This window comes from Hyperoodon ampullatus, assembly GCF_949752795.1.
Source record: "Hyperoodon ampullatus genome assembly, chromosome: 7".
Taxonomy (NCBI): domain Eukaryota; kingdom Metazoa; phylum Chordata; class Mammalia; order Artiodactyla; family Ziphiidae; genus Hyperoodon; species Hyperoodon ampullatus.
Genome location: NC_136920.1, coordinates 10,708,103 through 10,724,064, shown reverse-complemented (window position 1 = coordinate 10,724,064; position 15,962 = coordinate 10,708,103). Strand labels below are relative to the sequence as shown.

The following is a 15,962-nucleotide window of genomic DNA, read 5'->3' as shown; positions in this document are numbered from 1 at the left end:
GCACCTCCCAAGCTTCGTAGGTTGGGAGGGTGATTTGGGTAAGTTTGGGAAACATCAAGGGGAAAGGGAAGCCAGGCAAATCAGAAGATGCAGGTGTGGGCACCTAGATGCCCCGTGTAAGGCCCCTTCTGAGGTCCTGGAAGGTACAAGGCCGAGGTCACCCTCTTGGGTTTCAAGTTGGGTAACCGAGGCCCAGAGAGGGGGAGGACTCACCTGCCATTGTCCATCGAGCCAGGAGAGCTGTGGGCCTTGCTCCTGGGTGGCCCTGACTCCACCGCCCCCCGCTAACCTCTGGGCTGGCCCTGCCCGAGATGCTGGGAGGATGCAGGGAGGCGAAGCGGGGGGTGCTGAGGCAGGACTCCGGGGGTGCACGGGCCTGCCAGCACCCGGAAGGAGGAAGCTGCACAGGGTGTCTGTGGCTGGGCCTGGGCCCACTCGGGGACTTCCTCTTCCTCTCAGGGCAGGTGTAGCCGCCAGAGCGGGACCAACACCCTGACCCCGTCATGGATGGGGGCAAGGGACCCAGGATCAGAGACTTCCTGAATGGGAGCCTGGCCACCTGGGTGAGGGGGCAGTCCGAGGGAGTCTGGGGAGGGGAAATGAGCAGCAGGGAGGGGCTGGTGTGGGGTGGGGGGAGAGCGGGCAGAGCTGGGGCCTGAGGGGAGGTGGGGGCTCAGGTGGGGATGGAGAAGTCCAGGCAGCTGTGCGGCAGGAAAAGGGGTCCAGGCCCGTGGCCACTGGCATTCTGGGGACTGGTGAGGAGGGGGCTGTGCGGGCTCAGGAGGCAGGTCAGAGGGGCTCAGGATTCACTCTGCCGGTGCGGGCCTCCCACCCAGACCAGCTGACTCCTTTGTGTCCCCACAGGCGCTGGGCCTGGCCGGGCTGGTGGGGGAGCCGGAGGGGGAAGAGGAGGAGGAAGGAGAGGGGCCTCTTTGTCCGGAGACGAGGTTCTTACGCCTCAGCAACGGGGCCCTGCTTCTCCGGGTGCTGGGCATCATGTAAGGGGCATCAGAGGGGGACCCGGGGCATCTGCGGAGGGGTTTGAGGGGAGGGGGGCCAGGCAGCCTGGTGGGAAGACACTGAGGGGTGGTCGGCAGAGCCTGGTTTAGGGGAGGTGGGTCCTCAGTTACCCTTCCCACCTATCGTCCCCTGTGCCCACAGTGCCCCCAGTTCCCAAGGCGGCCCTCGAATGATCAGGGGCCACGATGGTCCCGCAGCCTGGCGGGTGTGGAATCTGAACCACCTGTGGGGCCGGCTGAGGGACTTCTACCAGGTGAGGGGTCAGGAGGGGGAGGCTGAGCCTGGGAGCCCCCTGCCTGCGGGAAGGCCCTTCTCACATCTCCCACCCCGTCCGGTCTGTCCGTCCGTCCGCCGCCCGTCCGCCGCCCGTCCACCGCCTGTCCGCCGCCGCAGGAGGAGCTGCAGCTGCTGATCCTGTCTCCACCCCCAGACCTCCAGGCGCTGGGGTTTGACCCCTTCTCAGGTGCTCTCTCCCACCACCCCTTCCTGCTTCTTCCCCCTATCCCTGCCCGTTAACCCCTTGTGGCTTGTACCCTGCAGAGGAGGCGGTGGAGGAGCTGGAAGGCATCCTTAGGCTACTGCTGGGGGCATCAGTGCAGGTGAGTGGGGCAGGGAAGGGCAGGGTCCAGCTTTGGCCACAGAGGTGGGAGACTCCGGTGTGAGCCTCACTGTCCCCTCCTCGTCCCCCTGCTCCCCCTGCAGTGTGAGCACCGGGAACTGTTCATCCGGAACATCCAGGGCCTCAGCCTCGAGGTCCAGAGTGAGCTGGCTGCTGCCATCCAGGAGGTACAAGTTTGGTCGGCCGTCTGGGACACCCTGCCCCCTACTTCTTTGGCTGACCTGCTCTCCCTGTGCCTCCAGGTGACCCAGCCCGGGGCCGGCTTGGTGCTGGCGCTGGCTGGGCCTGAGCCTGGGGAGCTGGCGCCTCCAGAGCTGGAGATGCTGTCCCGGAGCCTGGTGGGGACACTTTTGAGGCTGGCTCGGGAGCGGGACGTGGGGGCCCAGGTACGAGGCGGCCGGAGGAGGAAGAGGAGGGCCAGGGGACCCAGCCCTGTGCTGGAGGTGCAGTTGGGGGTGGAGCGCTGCAACAGTCACACACATCTTGTGGTGCTTGGGGGCAGATGTGGGGCTCTTGGGGTGGGTTACTCCTGACCCCTGACCTTTGACGTCCCCCAGCGGCTGGCTGAGTTGCTGCTGGAGCGGCAGCCGGCAGCCCCCTTGTTGCCTGAGGCTCCTGCCAGGACTCCCCAGGAGGGCGCCTCACACCACCTGGCCCTGCAGCTGGCCAACACCAAGGCCCAACTGCGGCACGTCCGGCAGGAGCTGTGAGCGCTGCTGGCTGGGAAGGACCTGGCGGGGTGGGAGTGGTGGGGGGCGGGCAGGGAGCGCCGCTTAGGTCTGGGTGGGGTCCGGATGGGGATCAGGCCTAGCAAGAGCTGGAGGGTGCAGGTCCCCAGACCCCTCCTGCGTCCCTTCCCTCCAGGGAGGAGAAAGCCGAGCTGCTGCTAGATTCCCAGGTGGAGGTGCAGGGCTTGGAGGCCGAAATTCGAAGGCTCCGCCAGGAGGTGCGCTCAGATGCCCCCAAACATGGCCGCATTCCCTAACCCGCTCCCCGCACCTTCCCCAGCCTACTGCCTCCCCCCAACCCGGCTCCTTCCCGTCCTCATCCCTCTGGCCAGCGGGTGGCCCTTCCTAGCTCCGCACCATCTGGCCCAGGCCCAGGCGCTGTCCGGACAGGCCAAGCGGGCTGAGCTGTACTGCGAGGAGGCGGAGGCGCTGCGGGAGCGGGCCGGCCGCCTGCCCCGCCTGCAGGAGGAACTGCGACGCTGCCGGGAACGGCTGCAGGCAGCAGAGGCCTGCAAGGGCCAGCTGGAGGTGAGGCGTGCGACGGGGGCTGCAGGGGGCGCGGCCTGCTGGGGACAGGGTGGGCCTCGAGAGGAGCGAATTTGGGCCAAGGGAAAGGTCAGGCCTGATGGAGGGAATAGTCACCGCTAGGAGAACGCGGTCGGGTGGTGTCTGGGGACAGGCCCTCTGGAGGATGGGGCAGATGGAGGGGAGAGGTGGAGGCTGTGGGTAGGGGTAGGTCCTGGAGAGGAGGGTGGGGCCAGTTGTAGGGGAGGCAGGGTCTGGAGAGAGCACCCAGCAACGGGGCTAAGTGGGGCTTAGAAGGACCTTGGAAGGCAGTTCCTGGGGAAAAGGGGCAAGGCCTACATAGGAGAAGGGCGGGGCCGGGTGCTAGGGAAGTGGTACCTGAAGAAACCTTGGAGGGGGAGGGGCAGATGGAGGGGAGAGGCGGGGCCTGGAGAGCAACAGGGGTGCAGGGTCAGATGGGGGAGGGGAGCCAGGGTCTGTGGCCCCGGAGTGCTGGGGGCATCGCACCACCGGCTCTCTCTGCTCCCCCACCAGGAGGAGCGGGTGCTCTCCGGGGCTCTGGAAGCCTCGAAGGCGCTGCTGGAGGAGCAGCTGGAGGCCGCTCAGGAGCGCTGTGCTCGGCTGCATGAGACCCAGCGGGAGAACCTGCTGCTGCGGACCCGGCTGGGCGAGGCCCATGCGGTGAGATTCCCAGAGTGAGCCCTGCTCACGCAGTGATCTGTGACCCCAGTGGTGATGCCTGTGACTCCTACTCCTTGTTTCTCCTCGTGACCCTCTAGCCCACACACTTGGCCTGGCCCTGGCGGGGAGAGCTTGTCTGACCCTGCTCTCCCCTCCAGGAGCTGGACTCTTTGCGGCATCAGGTGGACCAGCTGGCAGAGGAGAACGTGGAGCTGGAGTTGGAGCTTCAGCGGAGCCTGGAGCCAGCCCCGGGCTCCCCTGGGGAGGGTGAGTGGGACCCCAGTGGAGGGGCTGTGGGTGGGAGGCTGCCTGTGTTTTCCTGAACCTTAGTGGGGACAGCTCCTGATTTCATCCCCTTCCCCCGGGTGTGTCGGGGGGTGGGGGGTGTGGGTGAGGAGCCATAAGGGAGCAAAGGGGTCCTGACCTCATCTCCCACACCCCAGCGCCCCTGCCGGGAGCAGCTCCCTCTCTGCATGACGAAGTGAGGGAGGCAGAGGCTGGGCGGCTGCGGACCCTGGAGCGGGAGAATCAGGAGCTTCGAGGCCTGCTCCGGGCGCTGCAGGGGCGGCCAGGTGGTCAGGTGAGTCCCCTCCCCCAAGCATCAGCACGTCCTTCCTGGCATCCTCCTCTGGGTTTGACCATCCCTCTCATGTGCCCTCAGCCCCCCCTGCTGGAGGAGCCGAGAGAGGACTCCGTGATTCCAGGGCAGGACTCAGCTCCCCAGACTCGGCGGGCCTCAGACCATGGCCCCCAGGGCTTGCCTGGTCAGGCAGGGGATGAAGGCCCCCAGGCTTTGGACCCGGCTCCCCTGGCGTCAGATTCAGCCCTCGAGGGGTTAGCTGAGTGTCCTCTGGCATCTGATTTGGACCCAAAGGTGGTGGAGAGGCCCCTCCAGGCGGCTGTCATGGTGCCTGTAGGCACGATGGCCCAGGAGTCAGGCCCCGCTGTAGAGGCACAGGAGTCCCTGAAGAAGGCTGGCCTTGGAGCCCCTCTCCAGACCCCTGCCTCTGGGGCCCCACCTCAGGGTCCAGAGATCAAAATTCAGGCCCAGCTGTCGCTGGGAGGAGAGACTGGAGAGTCGGTGCCCGAGGCCTTGGGGCTGAGACAGCAGGACCCTGGGAGCAAACCCGGACTCTCGGAGCCCAGCCTCTGTGGGCAGTTGGAGGAGACCCTAGACCAGAGGCTGGACCTACCCAAGGGGCGAGCAGAGGCCAGAAAGCATGAAGAGAAGTTGGAGAGGATGGTCGGGGACCCAGTCCAACAAAAACCACAGCAGAAGCTGGAAGGGGCTCCTGAGGCCCAGACCTGGGAGGGGAGGATCCCAGGGGAGATCCTGGCCAGTGGTGTCCCAGAGCAGGAGGCCCTCAAGGACGAGATGGCACGGCTGAGGAGAGAGGCTGAGGCTCTTCGAGCTGAGCTGGAGGCCCAGGCCTGGAGGCTGGAGGCCCGAGGCACGGAGGCCGCCCGCCTCTCCGAGGAGCTGGCTCAGGCACGGAGGGCAGAGGCCGAGGCCCACCGGGAGGTGGAGGCCCAGGCCCGGGAGCTGGCCCGGCTGCGGGAGGCGGTGGAGGCCGCTGGCCGGGAGCTGGAGGCTGCGTCGCGGGAGCGGGGGGCGCTTGCGGAGGTGCTGGCAGCGACGGGCCGCGAGCGGAGGCAGTGGGAGCGAGAGGCGCCCAGGCTGCGGGCCCGGGCCGAGGCGGCCGAGGAGCGGTTGCAGGCGCTGCAGAGCGAGAGCCACCAGCACCTGGAGGAGGCCGAGCGGGAGCGCCGGGAGAGGCAGGCCCTCCAGGAGGTACGTCGGGGCTCGTAGCCGGGGTCAGGAAGCAGGGTTCCAGGCCAGTTGCTGGGTTTTGGGTTATTAATTCCATCAGCAGCCGCTGAGTGCCCAGCACTGAGCTGGGGCCGGAAATAGAAAGGTGAAGTCCCCTCCTGCCTCCCAAAGGCATGCCTGGCTTGGGAGAGGGGCAGATGTCCCCTGCCTTTGATGGGATGGCTGTAGCAGGTGGGCACGGAGCTAGATGGCCTGGGTGCAAATCCTGGCTCTCTGACTGTGGCGCTTTACTCAGCTCTGCCCCGGTGCCTCCCTCGGTGAAATGGGGCTGCTCTTCGTAGCTGCCTCAGCGGGTCTTTGGAAGACCAAGGGAGATAATGGCGTGAAGAGCCTAGTTCATGCTGGGCGAAGGCTCAAGATACGTTGGTTGTTACAGGCAAAGTGCTTTGGGAGCCCCACGGGCAAGGGAGCTGATGCCAGGGTCGGGGCAAGGAGGCTTCGGGGAGGGTTCTAAGGAAAGATGGAGATTTTGCTGAGTGGGGAAGGATAGTTCATCCAGAGAGAACAGCATGTGCAAAGACTTGAAGGCATTAGAGATGCTCAGGGACCCAGGAGATGTGGGGGAAGGTGGAGAAGTACATTGGACCAGCGCTGTAGGTGTTGGTACTCCATCCCCAGGCAGGGAAATTCACCCAAGGGTGTGGGCAGACCTGTGTGAGGATGCGTTTGGGGAGGGTCACCTTGGTGTACAGGGGAAGCTGGGGCCATAAGGAGGCAGTGCCAGTGGTCAAGGTGGCAGGTGAGGGAATTCCCTGGCAGTCCAGTGGTTAGGACTCCACGCTTCCACTGCAGGGGCACAGGTTCAATCCCTGGTCGGGGAACTAAGATCCTGCAAGCTGCGTGGTGCGGCCAAAAAAAAAAAAAAGGTGGCAGGTGAGGCTGGCTGGAGCTGGGATGGGGGATGGAGGAGAGAGAAGACCTGGAAACCCCTCTATTCATTCAGTCAAGCATGTTTGCAGGCATCTCCTTGGCACCAGGCCCTGTACCAGGCAGCCAGTGCATGTGTCCTTTGGGTGATGCTCACTCACAGTCTGGGGTGGAGACGGGACCGTGCGGGGAGCCGTGGGGGTCCAGGAAGCACACTGGACTCAGGCTGGGGCACGTCAGGGAAGGCTTCCTGGAGGAGGAGGTACAGGCCCGAGTTTGTAGGGGTGGAGTGTGAGGAGGGGAGTGGAGGGAGGTGAGACTAAGCCTTCATTAATCAGGTTTCCTATAGGGCAGGGCTTTGTCTTCCTTATGAGCAAAGGAAGGAGTTGCAGCTGTTTTCATGAGGGCAATGAGGAGTCACTGGAGGGTTTAAAGTGAGCAGAGTGGTCAGGTCTGCGGGACTGAAGGCCCCTCAGGGGAAGCAGAGGAGACCGCAAGGCAATGGGATGGGTGTTCAGGCCAGTGGGGGACAGCGCTGAGGGGAAGGTGTGCTGGAGACGAGGAATCACATGTTCTGGCTGAGCAGTTTCCAGTTTCATCCCTGTTGCACAGAGGAGGGCACTGAGATCCGGAGAGGATAAGTTATTTGCTCCGAGAGGCCTCCTGATGGAGAGGAGTGAGGAACAGGCTGTTGGCTTGGCCTGGGGAGTGTGAGAATTGGAGGTGTGGGTGAGAGGGTAAGGCCAAGAGGTTGTCTCTGGGGTCCACTTTGTAGGAGGTGACTGAGAGATGCTGTCAGACGCACCTGGATTATATCTCAGATCCCCTACTCAACTGTGTGGCTTGGGGCCAGTTACTTAACCTCTCAGAGTCTCAGTTTCTTTACCTGAAACCAGAATAAAAACAATACCTGTGTCACAGGATCCTGTAAGGTAATGAACGTTGAGAGTTTGGGGCAGTACCTGGCACTCAGTATGGGCTTAATCCGTAGAGAGGGAGTGCCAGCAGGTGGGCAGTGAAGGTAGGGGTAGGGCTGGCCGGCTGGAGGAGCCGGCTCTGAGGACCAAGAGGGTGGAAGAGGCTGAGGACAAAGGGAAATTTAGTGAGATTTCCTGGTGGAGCAGTTCCTGGTGATAGCTGGGTGTGGTACAGGCCGGGGTGGCTGGCCAGGGGAAGGAGGGCAGGGAACCAGGGGCCAAGGGGCTTGTCCAAGTGGACCTCCCGGCTAGGGGGAGGGCAGGAGGCATGGTGGATGGGGCATTGAAGGCTGTGGCCAGAGCCTGCAGGGGGCAGGGCAGGGGTCTGGCCCGAGATGCAGGTCTTCCTGGGCACCACTGTTCTTCCTATTCTCTGCCCTGGGGCTCTTGTGGCTGCTGGCTGCAGGCAGCAGGGACACATGGGACTCTTAGTTTTTCAATGAGAGGCCGTGGCCAAGGGTGTCTAGAAGTGCAGTGACCCTGGGCGGTGGTCTGGGTGGGGTTGCTAAGCCAGGAAGATCAGAGTACGGGTTGGTAGACCCCATTTCCAAAGGTAGGATTTGGCGGGCGGCTGTCATGGTCGGGCCCTCCCCAGGGTTTCATCCTGCCAGGGCCCCCACCCCCCGTACCTCAGAATGGTTTGACCTACCTCGTGGGGCCCACAGGCCAGAGTGGGTCTCCTATCCACTTCCGCAGTGGTATGGCCCAACCGCCACAGGCTGCCTGGCCAGCGGCATCCCGGCCCTCCCCCTCCCAGCTCCCACTGTGGTTAGGCCTGGCCTTCACCAAGTTCCTGCCCTCTGTGGCCACCCTCCTGTGGCTGAGGGTACTCTCCAGACCCGCCTCCTCCGAACCCCTCTTTCCCTCACGTGACCTGTGTGGCCTCAGAACGTAGGGTGAATCCAGCTGTCACTGGGCACGTGAGGAACCATGGGCTCAGAGAGGTGAAGACGTTTGCCCAGCGAGTGTCTCTGACTCCGGGCCCAGGGGCCTCCCTCACACCCTGGCAGGCTTATAATCCCCAGCTCTTTCATACCCACTCTACAAGGCGACCAGGCCTTGTTCCCATTTTACAGATGGGGGAGTAGAGCCCTAAAGGGTTAAAGATATTTGCCCAGGGTGACAAAGCAAGGACAGAAAGCCGGGTCTCCTGACTCTCAGGCCTGGGTGAGGGCGGTGGTCTGTCCTTCTGGCTCTGAGGCTTCTCTGCCTGCCCTCAGGAGCTAGAGAAGGCCATGGTGCGGGGCCAGGAGCTGGGGGCCCGGCTGGAGCATCTGCAGAGTGAGCTGGAACGGGCGGCTCTGGAGCACCAGGAATTTCTGCGGGAACAGGAGTTCCAGCAGCAAAGGTGGGGTGTTGCCCGAGGGGCAGAGAGGGGCAGGCAAGGACCTGGGGAGGGCTGGGAGCCAAGACTTCTCCTGGCAGGTACCAGGGCCTGGAGCAGCGGCTGGAAGCTGAGCTGCAGGTGGCAGCCACCAGCAAGGAGGAGGCGCTGCTGGCACTCAAAAAGAGGGCCCTGCAGCTGGAGGAGGAGCTGTTCCAGGTGAGGCCACTGCCCTGCTTGCCGGGGCCTCAGCCCACTCCTCCCTCCATCCTGCACACAGACAGCCAGGGCCGCGTGCACTCGTATCGCCCCCTTGGTCTTGCCCCTCAATCTTGGCCAGTTGCTCGCCTTGTGCCCCGATTTGGGGCCTATAGCAGGGAGCACTGTGCTGGGAGCCAGGCGGCTCTGCCCGGGCCTCGTCTCCCCCATTCCTCAAATGGGCAGAGCCTGGCGGCTTTACTGTGAGACAACTGCTGTGTCCCTCATGCGCTGGCTCCACCACTTCCTGAGCTCAACGACTATTGTCCTAAGTCGGGAATCGTTTCTGATGGCCCTGTTGCATGCGGGCTCAGCGCCGCTCTGGTGCGGCCCCATAGCAGGTTGCCACCGCCCTCAGGGAGCTCACTGTCCACCTGGGACAGAGGCAAGATCACAGGCGACCATAGCCAGTGGGCCCCCAGCAGACTGCTTAGCTGGCAGGTGTGGGATTGATCGGGGGAGGTTTTCTGGAAAAAGCAGTGTTGAAACTGGGGCCCAGAGGAGGAGGAGGATGTGCAGAAGCAACAGCTCGGGCAGAGGCTGGGCTCTGCTGCTGAACCGAGAGAAGGTGGAGAGTGACGGAGCGAGGAGGGCAGGGCTGCGGGATTCTGGGCCGTGGGTGCAGTGTGACGGGGGAGGGCTGCCAAAGAGGGTAAGGGTCTGCTGCGCTGTGCCCAGGCCGCTGCCACTCCCCCTCTCCTTGCAGCTGCGCCAGGGTGCTGTGGGACAGGGGCCTGAGAAGCAGGCTGAGCCGAGGGTCACGGAGGCCCAGAGCGCGCGGCTCATTGAGGTGGAGCGCAGTGTGAGTGTCGCCGTGGTGGGCACGGGGCTGGGAGGTGTGCCCCAGAGGCCTGGCACTGGCTAACCCCCTCCCTGCTGGGCAGAATGCAACGCTGGCCGCCGAGAAGGCGGCTCTGCAGGGGCAGCTGCAGCACCTGGAGGGACAGCTGGGAAGCCTGCAAGGGCGCGCCCAGGAGCTGCTGCTGCAGAGTCAGCGGGCACAGGAGCACAGCAGCTGCCTGCAGGTGGGTGGCGGCTTGCGTACCTGTCCCCTGCCCTGTCGCTGCCCACTTCCTGCCCCTTCCCCCGACCCTGCCACTTCCCCTGTCCATAACCCCTCTGCCTGCCTCTAGCCCCCACGTCAGTACCCGTTTCACCCCGTCTCCAGCCCTCTCCTCCACAGCCAGCCATCAGCCCCTCCTGCTTTCCCTGCCCCGACTGCAGCCCCATCTGTGCCATCCCTGCCTTCTGCCCCTTGCCCTCCCCTCCACGGCTGCCTCTGCCTTCGGATCCCTGGACCGCTCTCTCCTTTCCTCTGCCCTGCCCTCTGCCTTTTGCCCCCATCCCTTACCCCCTTTCTGGCCTGGGACGTCACCCAGCAGGCCCTGCTCCCTCCTCTGGCCTAGGCTGAGAAGTCTGTACTGGAGCGGCAGGGCCAGGAGCTGCACAGAAAGCTGGGGGTGCTGGAGGAAGAGGTGCAGGCGGCGCGGCGCTCCCAGGAGGAGACCCGTGGGCAGCAGCAGGCCCTGCTTCGGGATCACGAGGCCCTGGCACAGCTGCAGCGGCGGCAGGAGGCTGAGCTAGAGGGACTGCTGGCCCGGCACCGTGACCTCAAGGCCAACATGCGGGCACTGGAGCTGGCCCACCGGGAGCTGCAGGGCCGGTGAGCCTCCTCCAAACTCCCAGCTCCTCTCCTGGGCGCCCCCTATCTGCCCAGAGCAGGTTCCTTGGGTGGGTCTGATGCCACCAAGGCAGCAGTGCCACCAGTGGACCCACCTTCATTGCTGTGCCCTCTTGTGTGGCTGGGCTCTCTACACTTCCAGGGTGGGCTCACCCTGGGGCTCATTGGTGGTCGGGAGTGGTGGGCGCCTGGCACAGCGTTCTGCCCTGTGGCTTTGCCCCGGGGCTTATGCTTAGGGGAAGACGGACTTACAGGTCCAGACGGTCCAGCTACCTACACGCCCTGGCCTCGGTCCCTGCGGCCCTCTTAGCTCTTTGTTCATTGCAGGCACGAGCAGCTGCAGGCCCAGAGGGCCCACGTGGAGGCACAGGAGGTGGCCCTGCTGGCAGAGCGCGAACGCCTGATGCAGGATGGGCATCGGCAGCGGGGCCTGGAGGAGGAGCTCCGGAGGCTGCAGAGTGAGCATGACAGGTACCAGCCCTGGCACAGCCCCTCGCCCTTCGGGCCAGTTCTCACTGTTCCCATCTGTGAAGTGGGTTGGTGGTGAGTTGGTCGCTTTCCCTGTGGGGTCCTGCTTTGCCTCCTCTCCCCATCAAGGCTCCTCTGGCCCTCATGAGGGGCCTGGGGGTGGGGTGGGGCAAGTCCCCTTGGAGAGCAGCCCTCCTTGCCCCTGCAGAGCTCAGACGCTGCTGGCGGAGGTGTCCCGGGAGCGAGGTGAGCTGCAGGGGGAACGCGGGGAGCTGCGGGGCCGGCTGGCGAGGCTGGAGCTGGAGCGAGCACAGCTGGAGGCGCAGAGCCTGCGACTGCGAGAGTCCAACCAGCAGCTGGACCTGAGCGCCTGCCGGCTGGCCACACAGTGTGAGGTGTGGCGAGGGGTGGGTGGTGGCTGGGGAGGAAGGGTGGCTTGGAGGGGGCGTTGGGGGCTGGCAAGAGCGTGCAGAGAGTGGAAGGCGGCGGCCCCGAGCCCTGTCAAGCACCCCCGCTTGTCCTGCCGCCTGCCCCTGACAGCTGTTGACAGAGCTCCGGAGCGCCCAGGAAGAGGAGAACCGGCAGCTGCTGGCCGAGGTGCAGGCTCTGAGCCGGGAGAACCGGGAGCTCCTGGAGCGCAGCCTGGAGAGCCGGGACCACCTGCACCGCGAGCAGCGCGAGTACCTGTGAGGGGCCGTGGGGGCCGGCGTGGCTGCCCCTTGGGTTGTTTATGGGGAGACGCCCTGGGAGGGCCTGGGAAAAGGGGGAGGCTGACCCCCAGGGGCTCGGGGCAGCGGGGATTTATCAGCCCATCCTGGGGTATGTCAGACTGTGTTAACGGGCAGGGTTGTACCAGGGTGTACCCCGTGTTCCTGTCCAGGCCTCAAGCCCACCTCCTCCCTCCCCATCTTCCCAGGGACCAGCTCAATGCCCTGCGCCGGGAGAAACAGAAGCTGGTGGAGAAGATCATGGACCAGTACCGTGTGCTGGAGCCTGGGCCCCTGCCCCGGACCAAGTGAGCGGCCCCTCCATCCTGGTGGGCCTGGGATCTTCCCTACCTGGCCTCTGCCCTGCCCTGCCCCGCCCTCCGAGCCCTGGCCCAGCCCAGGTCCGGGCCCCAGTGAGGGTTTTCCTGGCCTTTGCCATCCCAGACATGGCCCTCTTGTCCCTCCTTCCTCCCTGGCCTTACCCCCTCTTGTGCCCTCTTGCCCCCAGGAAGGGCAGCTGGCTGGCAGACAAGGTGAAGAGGCTGATGCGGCCCCGGCGGGAGGGGGCGCGCCTGGGGGCTGATGGGGCTGGCAGCACCGAGAGCCTAGGGGGCCCCCCAGAGACGGAGCTCTCCGAGGGCAGGGAGGCAGACGGGACAGGTGGGTCTGGGGGTCAGGTGACCAAGATGGTCCCTACTCCATGTCCCCTACCCCCTGCCCCCGGGGCTTGCCAACGCCTCTGGTCTTCCTGTGTGGCTTGCACATGTGCTCCCCGCTGGCCTGCCCTGCTGCAACCTCTCCCCACTCCCCCAGATGGTTCCAGCAGCTCTTTGCCCTGCATCCCTGCTGTGTCCCTCTTGGCTGGCACCTCCCTTCTGCCTGCGCTGCCACCCACGCCATCCTGCCCAACCACAGCGGTACCTAGGACCTCGGAGCAGCAGGGGACTTCAGTGAGAAGTCATTTTTCCCTGTCAGCAGATGAGGAAACTGAGGCCCAGGGAGGGGAAACACCTTGCCCAAGGTCACACAGTGAGTTAGTGCCAGAACCAGCACAGGGTCCAGCCTCCTGTCGCCACCTTCGCTCACCCAACCCTGCGCCCCTTCCTGCCTTTACCTCTGCAGCCGCCTGTCCCCTGTGGCCCCTGTGCAGCTTCTCCCTGCTGGCCCCTCCACTCTGCCCAGCCCCTCCTGGCACTGCTCCCATACCCTCCCTGCCTGTGCCTCTTGCAGGGTCCCCCTCACCGGCACCCATGCGCCGGGCCCAGAGCTCCCTGTGCCTGCGGGATGAGACCCTGGCAGGTGGGCAGCGGCGGAAACTCAGCTCAAGATTTCCTGTGGGGCGAAGCTCTGAGTCATTCAGCCCCGGGGACACGCCGCGGCAGAGATTCCGACAGCGGCGCCCAGGCCCGCTGGGGGCACCCAGCTCCCATGGCAAAGGTGAGGGAAAGGGTCCCTCCTCCCATTAGCACCCCAGTTCCCTGTGGACCCACCAGCTCCATGGGGGAGGGGGCTTCCTTCCTGTCTCCTATGTCTCCCCATAAGCCCTGTTGCCTCTGTGTTGGTCCTCATGGCCCAGTGGCTGCCTTGTGCCCCCCCCAGGACCTGGCATGGGATGGGATGGCTCTGTCGAGACCCTGGCGGAGCGTGAAGCAGATGCCAACAGAGAGGGTGAGTGGGGGCCTGGGAGGGAGGGCGGGTAATTGCCCTGCCGGGGGCCCCTGGCAGGCCTCAGTCACCCATTCACTCATTTGACAATGAACCTTTACGACGTGCCAGGTGATGTGCTAGCTGGGGATACAGCAGGGAACATTCTGGTGTGGGGAGGTGGGAGACAGCAAATAATATGCATAAAAATAATAATATGCATAAAAATAATAATTATCTACAACGGCTCATCCAACAGAAACCTGATGTGAGCTCCACGTGTAATTTAAAATTTTTAAGTAGCCTCATCAGGAGACGTAGAAAGAGACGTGTAAAATTAATTTTAATAACATATTTTGTTTAACTCAGTATGCCTAAACTATTATCATTTTAGTGTGTAGTCAGTGTAAAGGTCATTAATGAGGTATTTTCTATTATTTTTTTCACACTAAGTCTGAAGTCCAGTGGTATTTTACACCCAAGCACATTGCAGTTCAGACCGGCCACATCTCACGTGCCCAGTCCTATACTGGGCAGCTCAGCCCTAGGATATTAGGAGGTGCCAGTGTTCTGGGAAAAAAGGAGAGCAGGGTGAGTGAGATCAGGAGTGCTGGGTGGGCAGGCGGCAGTTTTAATTAGGGCGCTCACGCAGGTCTCCAGGAGGAGGTGAAGGAGAAGCAAAGGCTTGGAGGTGAGAGTATGTCCTGTCCACATACCTGGGGAATGGCTTCCCAGGCAGAGGGAACAGCCAAAGCGAAGGCCTAGCATGTTTGAGGCCTGGCAGGGCAGCCGGGAGTCCCCCGAGGGAGCGAGCCTGAGCTGAGCTTTTCCCTCCAGACGTCGAGGTGCAGGAATCGGAGAAACGGGCTCTCGCCCCTTCCCTCAGCCAGTGACACCGCGTGGATGGGGATCTTGGGAGTGGAGTCTTCTCGACCCTGGAGTCTCACCGGGGGCCCCAGGCAGCCCAAGAATTTGGGGAGGCCGGGCACTTGTGGCGAACCCTTGGACAGGGAGGCCTGGGCCCCCAGGTCCTCCACAGCCTGCACTGGGGCCCCGAGCTGGAGCTGGGATGACTTTGTGGACAGGGGCGATGGCCGGCCCCCACAAACAGCTCCCACCTGGGGCTCTGCCATGCGGCCCTTGCTGAGGAGGTGGTCTCTGGGACACCCCCCAGCTGAAGGAGGCAGGCAGGAGTGGGCAAGAGAGCCCCCTGCCCGGTCCAGACGGCGAGCCAAGGACCATTTCCTGGGGACTGTGGCCCGGACCCATCTCTGAGCCTTAGCTGGGATGTGAGGGACACGAGAATAAAGCTGGGATGCAACCACCTGAATCTGTGCTCTGTGTCTATCAGTCGCATCTAGGAGCCACTAGGTGCCAGGGACACATGTGGCCTGGAATCCTTCTCTGCTGGCAGAGGCCTGTGGCCATTGGCCTCCTTGCCCTTCATGGGGCAGCAAAGGGCTTTCTTCAGGGGAGGGGCCCGCTGGGCTGGCCTGGACGACGTAGTGGTGGGGGGAGGGGGCGGAGGTTCTGGGTAGCCAGCAGAGTGGGTGGGGTCTGAGTCTGGGCTCAGCCTTTGCTTGAAAGGTGGGGTCTGGGCTCCCAAGTGTGGGGCAGGAGAAGTACCCAGAGGGCCTGCGCCCGCCCCCTGTACCCTTTTCTCTCCTTTTATTTCTTCCTGCCTCCTCGTCCTCTCTCCTCCATGCCTTTGGGGCTGAGCCCCTCCCCAGGGAATTTACCGCCCTTGGGGTGTCGCCTGGTGTCGGGGGCTGTTGTGGAGGGACACACGAGGTGGGAAGGATGCCGGGGTCTCTGACCAGGGCCTCTAGGATGACTGACGCCCAGGAAGGGGGCCATTTGCCTGGGCGGCAGGATGTGAGTCAAGGCACCTGGGGCCGCCCAGAGTAGGGTGGGGCTGCCCGGTTGAGGTGAGGCAACCTGAATCTGGGGGTGGGAAGAGCTGGGAGGGGTGGCCAGGCCAGCCTCCCCAGGGTGACCTACTGCAGCCTGACTCACAGGGTTTCCACAGCCCTCCCCTTGGGGATAACCCACCCCTCTGCCTTCCTCTCAGACTGAGTTTCTGAAGTTGGTGGCATGGGAGTGGACCCCCCTGGCCTCCAGTGGGGCTGAGCAGCTGGAAGCCCCTCCTATAGGCCTCAGGGCGGGGGGCTTTGATGGCTGCCCCACCCTATTGGTGGCCCCTGTCAGTTGTCAGGGAGGGGGACAAGGCTCTGGGCCTGATGGGGAGAGCAGGCCACCCCTACGTGGCTCTGACGTGCCTTTTCGAGGTCTACTCTGTGCCAGGCTTGGGGAACCACAAGGGGCGGAGCCACATCGGGGTGCGCGCACTGGGTGGGCTGTGAAGGGTGGCTGGGGGCTGAGGTGCTTTTATAGGTCAGCTTGCTTCAGAGAGATTCGGTTAGAAAATCGGCTGCCCCTCCCTGCTGGGGGTCGGGCTGGGCTCCCTCCTGGTGCCCCTTGTAGGTAAGGGGAGCCCAGAGACAGGGCTTGGTCCTCAGGGTGTCTGTGCCCCCAGGCCTCCCCTGCAAAGGCAAGTCTACAGGGGAGAGGGTCTCGCTGGCTGTTGGGGGTATAGACAGGGAGCTGGGCTGGGCCGGGCGGCTTCTGGGGC

General features: G+C 64.1%; 1 protein-coding gene across 1 annotated transcript; it reads left to right on the top strand.

Annotated features, from left to right (window-relative positions):
* Positions 1-503: 503 nt before the first annotated feature.
* On the top strand, positions 504-14,345 carry CCDC88B (coiled-coil domain containing 88B; the record flags this gene model as incomplete). Its single annotated transcript, XM_079707277.1, has 27 exons — positions 504-563; positions 865-998; positions 1,162-1,273; positions 1,414-1,483; positions 1,561-1,619; positions 1,723-1,806; positions 1,882-2,025; positions 2,197-2,345; positions 2,504-2,585; positions 2,737-2,895; positions 3,427-3,573; positions 3,732-3,840; positions 4,017-4,153; positions 4,235-5,365; positions 8,469-8,596; positions 8,674-8,791; positions 9,537-9,632; positions 9,715-9,855; positions 10,237-10,493; positions 10,839-10,982; positions 11,188-11,374; positions 11,520-11,665; positions 11,896-11,994; positions 12,195-12,346; positions 12,917-13,123; positions 13,286-13,354; positions 14,168-14,345. The coding sequence occupies 27 exons, from the start codon at positions 504-506 to the stop codon at positions 14,221-14,223; spliced, it is 4,377 nt and encodes a 1,458-aa protein (XP_079563403.1). The 3' UTR covers positions 14,224-14,345.
* Between the last annotated feature and the right edge of the window lie 1,617 nt (positions 14,346-15,962).